The 8,981-nt window shown below is 38.3% G+C and overlaps 1 protein-coding gene across 1 annotated transcript; it reads right to left on the bottom strand.

Annotated features, from left to right (window-relative positions):
- Positions 1–228: 228 nt before the first annotated feature.
- LOC149196139 (methyltransferase FGSG_00040-like) lies at positions 229–1,551 on the bottom strand. The gene has a single exon (XM_089408190.1). It carries the CDS (start codon positions 1,549–1,551, stop codon positions 229–231), a length of 1,323 nt encoding a protein of 440 aa, XP_089264316.1.
- Positions 1,552–8,981: the final 7,430 nt, after the last annotated feature.

Consider the following 8,981-nt stretch of genomic DNA (forward strand, 5'->3'; position numbering starts at 1 on the left):
CAGTGTAAAATCTCAGGAGGAGACAGAGTAATTTTTGTTGAAATGTTTTGGTGAATCCCTCTGAGAGAGAGAGGAAGAAATATGTAACAGGCAGTTTATTAATGAATATGAAGTTTTTATGTGTGTAATACTCTGTTCTCAGAAATCATTTATAGCTTCCTTGTGCTAAGATCCTATGGAGAAAAATAGAGCATTGACTCTGTGTTTAGTTAATTTGTTTTTGGAATTTTACCAGAAAAATTCCCAACAGGCTAGAGCATCCAGGCTGCAAGACATAGGGGAATCCTGTAAACTATACACCTGGCGGAGCAATCTCTGTGATTTCCTGACAGCACAGACGACCGCGGACAAGTGATCTTCTCGAGTCGCGGTAGTAACGTTGGCAAAGGCGCTCTCATAAACAACTGCGACAGCGTTGCTTACCAGCAACAGTTGCCCGGTCTTTATTTTTCGGGTGGCGTAGAGTCCTCTCCCGCGGCCGTCTTCGGTCATCTTGATCTCCACAGAGCCCACGAAATCAGCCACTTCCGGAGGAGTAGATCCACGTCCGAGCAGATAGTCCGAAATGTCATACTTGCCATTCAAGCTCTGGGCGTAGAAGGTCTTGGCCTGGCCTAGCGCCGCTTGTATTTCCCTCTGCCCGGGACTGGTCTTGTCTGCTTTCTTCAAGCACTCGCATGCCGCCCCATAATGCCGCAGCCCGAGAAGAGCCCGGCCTTTCCTGTATAGCGTTTTGAGATGCCCGGGATCGATCCGAAGGGCGTCGTCCGAATCCTCCAACGCCGATTTGAATTCTTTTATCTGCAACCACGTCTCTGCCCTGTTGGAATACGCAAGTAGAAGGCCGTTGACGATGCTATTATTAGTATTGGAGGAGCCCTCCTTGAGCTGAATCAGAGTGGCGTCAATGCATCTCGTATAATACTCGGCCGCCGCTTCCCAGTTCTGTTCTCTGAAGCACCTGTTACCTTCTTTTCTCATGTCCTCCACATCCACATGGAGCAGGCTCTCCGTCCGCTTCCCCTTCTCAGCCATGACCTTAACAACGTTGGCGGGGTTGTCGACGCGGATAATAAGGCCATCGTCGGCGGCGACTTTAAAATAGGGCTCCTTGACGGCCACCGTGGCACCCTTGGGGTAAAGCCTCTTGACGTCCGCCCCCGAGGGAGCGGCGTTGTAGATTTCCAGCCTGACGGCTAGTCCATTATTGTCTTCGAGCAATGTCACGATACTGCATATCTTGTGGGCATCTGCGCACAACATCCCATAAACCACGCGTCCTCGATGGACCTCCCCGACCTTCAACTCGTCGAAGGAAATGGGGTTCAGCTTTTCCAGCGGAGCCGAACAAGCTGCGCCACCGCTGCTAATTGGGTCAGTGACGGATGAGCGTATCTGTACAGTGCCTTCTGCTGGGGACCTCAGCTCACGGCCGATCTCATCGTGAAGCTGGAGGAGGGCTCGCTTATCGAATCTTTCCGAGGCGTGTTTGACGGCAGCTCGCTGCTGCAATAACTGGAAGGCCGCCATTAAACCATACATATCCTCCATCCTTTTAATGTCTTCTTCTTCTCCTTTCCTCTATCCCCTTTACCACGTTCTCCTATTTTCCTGCGGTGCAGCTCTGTTATGTGCCAAAATACGGGAGGTTTGCTCTCACATTTAACTAAAGCTAAACCCTTCACACGAGTGATGCAACGATTCCTCTGCTTCTTTCATAAGAAATCCAGCCACTTTCTTCACGGAGACTAAAGATGGTTCCTTCCTCCATTAAAAGCCAGTTCCTTCCATCCTTCATTGTAAGGGAAGGTAGTTCCTTCCTCATTTAAAAGCTACTCCCTTCCTTTTCTTTCTCTTTTCTTTTTGTCCTTTTTTGAGAAGGAAAGGGGTTTATTTCGATATTTTGGTATATTTTACCAATCTTATAACTAAAACGCTCTTACTATCAAAATTTTAAAAAAAAATAGGGAAGGTAGTTCCTTCGTCATTTAAAAGTTTCTCCCTTCCTTTTCTTTCTCTTTTCATTTTGTCCTTTTTTGAGAAGGAAAGGGGTTTATTTCGATAGTTTGGTATATTTTACCAATCTTATAACTAAAACACTCTTACTATCAAAATTTTAAAAATATAAAGATTCGAGGAGAGCGGTGTGAAGTTTCTAATATGGAGAGCTTACAATACGGTTTCATTTATACCAAAGCTAGGTTGCCCTCCAACATATATGATATTGCTATAGAAATCCCCTCTTGTAGGTGGGATTATTTGGATGTTGCAGTGAAGGGTACAATCTCATTTTTTGGTGATTATATTTTTTTTTTTAGTGTGAATTTGTTTGTTATTCATCTTGATATTAAGAAAGATTAGGCTTTTGTGGGTGTTGTGTAGATGAATGGTGTATGGGCACAAAGAAATTTGAGAGTTTAGAGATAATAGGGTTTGGAGTTTGTTGTAAATTGTGAAAATGTGTACTATTAAAGCACTTCCTAGTGTAAAGATCACTGGTTTGAAATTTTATAGGTAAAATTCTAGCCATGCTAATGGCTCACGTGGCCACACCAAATACAATCCTTATTTGATTTTGACGACTTAGATACCCAAGTACAATTCTTATTTAATTTTGACGATTTAGATACCTCTCAATCACAACTACTCAAGCTACAAATTAAATATGCAAACCATTTCAAAAATCACATAACTTCATATATATAATCTAAAAATATTAATAATATAAAATATTATATTTAATTTTATAAATATAAATGGTCTAAATTAAGATTAAAATTAAAATTAAAAATTGCTAAATAATTTAATATATGCAAACGTCTTTTCCTTATACAGAAAAACTAAAAAACCTCGGCATCTTAAAAAGTTATATTCATCTCATTTAAAGTATTATATATATACATAATTAATGAAAGGTAGACATCAAAGGAAAAAAACCTAGGGATCTTAAAAAGTTGAATTCACCTCCGTGTGTGTTAAACATAGGAAGAACACTGAGAATATATTTATTATTATCTAATTTTACACTTACTTTAATTATTGTTTGCTCACATGGATAAGAATTGCTTTATTTTTAAAAGATTTAAAATAAATTCTATAGGTTACATGGATAAGAATCACTTTATTTTGTATGACACTTTGTAATCTTTTTAAATAAAATTAACATATCATCGGTGGAATGAGATTGTAGAAAGAAATTTGGGGGACTATTTTTCTCAATGACACAAATGTATCTCTTTTTAATGACTACTCAATGTTATATAAAGTGATGAGAAGGAAATTCATGGGACTATTTTGCTCAAATACATAAAACGTTTTTTTAATCACTTCTAGAAGTTACGAAGGTAAGAAAGAGTGTTTAAAGAACATTTAAAATTACATGATGAGGAATTTCAATTTAATTTTTAAAAAGATTGATAATCATAGTTATAGTTATTAGAGATAGAAATAGTGGTTAGTTTGAATGGTTGTAATGTTGATGTAGATGGAAGGGTGTTGGTTTAATTATGATTACTTATAATCTATTATAATTAACTATGGTCAATTATAATTAATTATTTTTAATTTTTAATTTTTATGGTTAGTATTTATTAATCATGGTTAATAATTATCATTAAGTATAAATAGTTAATAATATTTAACTATAGTTAATTACAGTAAACAATGGTTTATTAATCTTCCTCTAGTATGTCAATCGTCAACTATTACAACCACATTAATATGTTGATTGATGTCATTTTCCGCCTTTTGTACGTCAATCGATACCATTAGTTTTTAAAGGTGGAAAATATCATTGATCAATATATATCACCCACTTTATTAATGTGAATTTACCAGTAGTGGACGAAATGGTGCTAGCCCAAAAACATACTAAACACAAATGGCATACTATACTAACTCATAAATAGTCAATCATTTGCTCCAAATTCAAATACACAAATTTAACATATACATATGTACTTCTCAACATCATAAATACATAGGACACAACTAGCTGGTAATTAGAGCGAGTTATCCTCTGGATTTATCTTGATTAGGTCAAAGTTGATTAGGAGCGAGTGAGACCAAATCAAGGTCAAAGTTGTTCACATCCATGTATCGGTAACCCATGGTATTTAGGCCCATGCTATTGTAACGAAATCTATTTTTACAGGGGTGTGAATAAAAAGAAGCGAGTGAAAGAAGTGAGAGAAATGTAATATTTTCATTGTTATTGTAATAAAAAACTACTAATACTTTTCCCCATGGTTTTTCCTCGAATGAGGTTTTACACATAAATCTTGTGTCCAGTGAAAGAGTTAAAAAAAATTTAGTTTATTTTTCTACTATCTTTTATTAACAATTGGTATCAGAGCTTCACGTGATGTAAGCTAGGCACTATGCAGAGTAATATAGTAAACGACATGGAGAAGTAGAATGGGGCCAATTTCACCCTATGGAAATTAGAAATGGAGGATATTCTGATTCTAAATTATTAGTATTTACCAATTGAAGAAGTGGCAAAGAAACCCTCAACAATGACACATGAAGCTATAGGAAGGTCATTGCTACAATTCATCAATACCTAGCAAATAGTGTCTACTTTAATGTCGCAGGTGAGAAGACAACACATGGGTTATGGAAGAAGTTGCATCATTTATATGATAGGAATACTACATCAAATAATTTCTTCTTGATGATGAAGCTATATAACCTCAAGATGGATGGTACTTTAGTTTTTTTGTTTCCCAATGAAAAATCAACAAATTTCTATTAATAAAATAAAAAGTTACATAGAGTAGATGCACAAGTGCATTTAGGAATTGTCCCAAGGGACTAGTGTATGTGCTTAAAGCACTCATGGTAGATAATCTACAAAAAATACAAAATTTAAATTACATTTAGCTAGATAAACTGGTTTTTTCTTTTTTGCCTTTTTTCTTTTGGACTTTTTGTCAAACCCCAAGTGATGGAGTAGTAGTAACAATTGCCAACTCATTATTTCTTGAAATGTTTGAGGCTTCTTTATCTGAATTTGAGCTCTCAAAGACATGAGATCGCTTAGTTCCACCTGTGCCTTGATTGTGGTTGTTTTCCTCGTGTTGGTTCTCGAGAATCAGAACCACTATTGAGTTATTTGGATTCTCTTCTTGTTTGTTCTAAACCTTCTCCTTGTCTTCTCCCTCCTCTTGAGAACCTTGTTGATTTTGCGTCTCCGTTTGTTGCTGGGTCTCATTCATTTCTTCATCCTCATCATCTGAAGAAGGAGGGTCTCAGAATTGCTATCCTTTTTTCTTTTGTGATATCTTTTGTGTTCTTTTCTTTGCTTGTTTGCATGTTTTCTACAAGTGCCCTGTTTGATGGAAAATCCGGCATCAAAAGGCAGTGTTTTCAAAATCTAACCATTGTGTCCACTTGAAGTCTTGATGTGTCAGGTGAATAAAATCCAGAAGGCCTTTACTTAAATCCATCTCCAAACAAATATTGGCAAAAGTGAAGATATCGTTGTCCATTCTTTCTCGATCCATCTTTAGGAACCTTCCCAAAGAGTTTCCAATGCCTTCTTAGACGTGGTGGTGCCAAAAGGGGAGTGGAAGGTTATGTAGCCTTACCCAAACCGGCATTTTTACAACCACCATTGAGTTTGCATCAAAACTAGGAAACTGTGGGGTTATGAAGAGACCCGCCCTTCCCCAAAACCATGGTCCTTCATTTATGACATAATTAAAGTCTTTTTGAGTATCAAACTAAACCACAAAAAAACCTTTTGCACACAAATAAATTTCAAAATATCTGGTCCAGTTGAGGTAGATCCACTCATTTAGATCTTCATATTTGGGCCAGAAACCATTAAATCAACATATGATAGCTTTTTCTTGCAAAGTTTTGAAGAGACCGCTTACTTCTGGTAATTCTATAGACAGATATGGGGCTTTCTTCATCTTCTCCACAATGTACGGACCTAGTATTGTCATATTTGGGTTTTGTTTATCCTATGTGGTAGCTTTCCCTCTTAATGCATCCTTGAATGAAGTCGGACCCTTACCAGTCCAAGATGATCCAGGTGGTATGCTTGCTCCTAGGGCACCACCTTGTAGTCTTAAATTCGAGATAATGGTAACTTTCCTTTGAATACCATAGTCTTTCAAATGGACCACATCCTGCAACAAATCTACTGTAAATCTGCACTCCTTCTCCTTTTCAACTCTGTGCCTCTTCTGTGGCTTCTCATCAACTTTCTTATGCAGAGTACTTCACTTCAAAAAGTTATGTTTCTATTCCACATTGTATGTTTTATAAGAAAGCCATATTGGTTGTTATATTCTTTGCAAGAATACGAAATGAAGGATTGTCTCTTGGTCTTCTAAAAACTACTCACAATTTTGTCTCTTCATTTCCAGTTCTCAAAGAAAATTTTTAATATAAAATAGAGTTGAAATAAAATAGCTCAAACAGTAATTATTACAAGAGACAAATCATATTTGTATTATCTTGTATCATACATTTTTTTTTATTTAATGAAAGCATATATTTTTCAGCTTGTGTCTCAATATTTTATGTTCCATTTGACATGTTCAACCTTCACATTGATTATCATAGCCTTAGAACTTCACTTCGCTTTCAACCTTTGAATTTCAAGCACTCTTGCAACAATGGCGTACATCATGAACTAATGTCAACACATCCATTAATTATGACAATTTGACATCAATGCCAACATTACCAACACCCTGGACTTTCCAAACAAATGAACTATATTTGCATGCAATAACTTTTCAGCTGGTCGGCAGGCCTTTGTTAACTCTATTGACACATTTATTATAACATTTCCCATCAATTCCACGAAGAGTGCATGCCGAGCGACCAGAGATGTGAGTAGACGGGTGGAGTTGTCGCGCTGTGGAACTCGGATTAGGATGGGAACCCTGCACGATAGATCCAGGAGGGTGGAATCCTTTGGGCATGGATTTTGAGGAGGAATATTCTAATAAAGATTTTGTTGTGGAATTTGAAGATTCTTTGAGGGGTCCAGAGATGACAGTGGCAGAATATCGCAAGGTTTATATTCATTTTACTTAGAATTTTGCAAGGATTTCACTGGTGCAGTCAGATTTGGATTTTAAGCAACAGATCTTAGGGCTTATGGCAGAAGACAACATGTGCCATTAATGTTTTGGCACAAACTTCGAGGTAGCCTTGCATAGGTCAGAAGGTGGTCATGTTTATACTCTAAAGTCATAGAATTCCAAGATGAAGTTGCTTGTATGGAGTATGCTATAGTTTGAGTAGCCCATTTTTAGGTCATCCTCATGATTGGAGGTATAATGATGCATTTTTCCATGTACTCATTTTCATTTTTGCTGAGATGAATGAAGTGACCTCCCCACCATTGAAGAAGGGCTCGAAGATGTAGTACACATTGGACGAACTCTGTTATCAAACATTGTGTGCATTGTCATTTATGGTCTCTTTTAAATTACTTCTTCTTTAAGTATTTTGCATATGTGGTTTCTACATGCTCTTTTAATGCAATTCTGCTAACATCAACCGAAGAAAAGATCTTGGATCATGTTGATATCATAGGCATACCAGATCAATCTCAAATGAAATGTTTTATTATACTTCTCACTAATTATTACATTGATGTGGGTGATTCTTATTGTGATCATTGTTTCTAATTGGCGGTCGAGGTAGATGTTGGAAGGGATGAGTTTCGGTGCTACCATTATCAGGAAACACATGAGATTGAATTGATCACATTTTAGGTGTCATGGCTAACTATGGTTTGGTATGGTTTAGTACATCAACATATCTTATTCTAAGTTAATTATTTAAATTAATTTTTCTAAAATGAAATTGAACTTTAGACTTTAGGAAAGATGTAATTGGTAGCTTTTCTATAACTATGATCTTTTAAAGGCCGAATATAAGCCCGGTTGTATTGATTGTGCTCAAAAGAAGCTCATGGCATTCATCTTCCTCCTTCTCCTTAACTCCACCTACTCTTTTTCACCCCGTTGCCTTTGCTTTTCCTCTAAAACCCGGCATAAACCCTTATTCCTTCAAGCCTCGAGCGCAAAGCTTGAACCCTTATAACACCGCACCCACATGACCTCGTCATTCTATAACCCATTGTCACCTTTTAATTATGGCCGTCGATCGCCGCGCCCGATCCAACGGTTCTCCGTCGCGCTTGACGAAAATCCGCGCGATCAAATCCTCACCGTCCGATCATTCCCGCCGTGATCGGACGGCATCCGCTTTCCCTGTGACCACAAAGTAACTGCACGATAACGCACGATGGAGGGTGGTTTTCCCCTCTCCCCCGCTGCCACACGTCACACTCTGAGTGGTATCGCACTCCATTGTACCTTTACCGCCCAACGATCAACGGTGGTGCGGGAAAATACCACTTACCGCTCATCCTCCATCCCCACCTGTTAACTCCCGCGCGTCTCCTCCCTCCAATAGCCATTGGATCTATCCACCCGAGATCCAATGGCCCATGCTCACTCCGCTTCAATATCTCCCGATACCCTCAACCAAGTAATCCCCGCCATCTATCACCTTAATCCGACGACCAGTCTCTCTCCTCCATTCGGCTCGTACATTCGCCATGCAGTCCACTTACGCTGACCATTTCGTGCACTCAAAGGACAAAGGCAATCAGCTCACCAGTACCAGTAGTAATTGCTCTGCAACAATCACATTCAACAGGCAGTATGGCCAAGAAGGAAAAGGACCAAGTATGAGTATGTAGCTACATTTAGCAGTTATGGAACTTAATGGATAAGGACACTCCAGCCGCATGAGAGGACAGCAGGGAACCCGAGGAGATCAAATTCACTCACAGAGACAAGTAAACGCACTCAGAAGCTCCATTAGGCAACTAAATGTGGTTGGTGATCAGTTATGACCCATCCATATTTAGAATGGTTGAGTGCCTTTGTAATGAAACTCTATATATACCCAGAAACAAGTTGTAATCAGGGGGGATGGTT

Source organism: Pinus tabuliformis, chromosome 2_2 (assembly GCF_031772625.1).
Source record: "Pinus tabuliformis cultivar Carrire ecotype Pingquan chromosome 2_2, CPIR1, whole genome shotgun sequence".
NCBI classification, from domain to species: Eukaryota; Viridiplantae; Streptophyta; class Pinopsida; order Pinales; family Pinaceae; genus Pinus; species Pinus tabuliformis.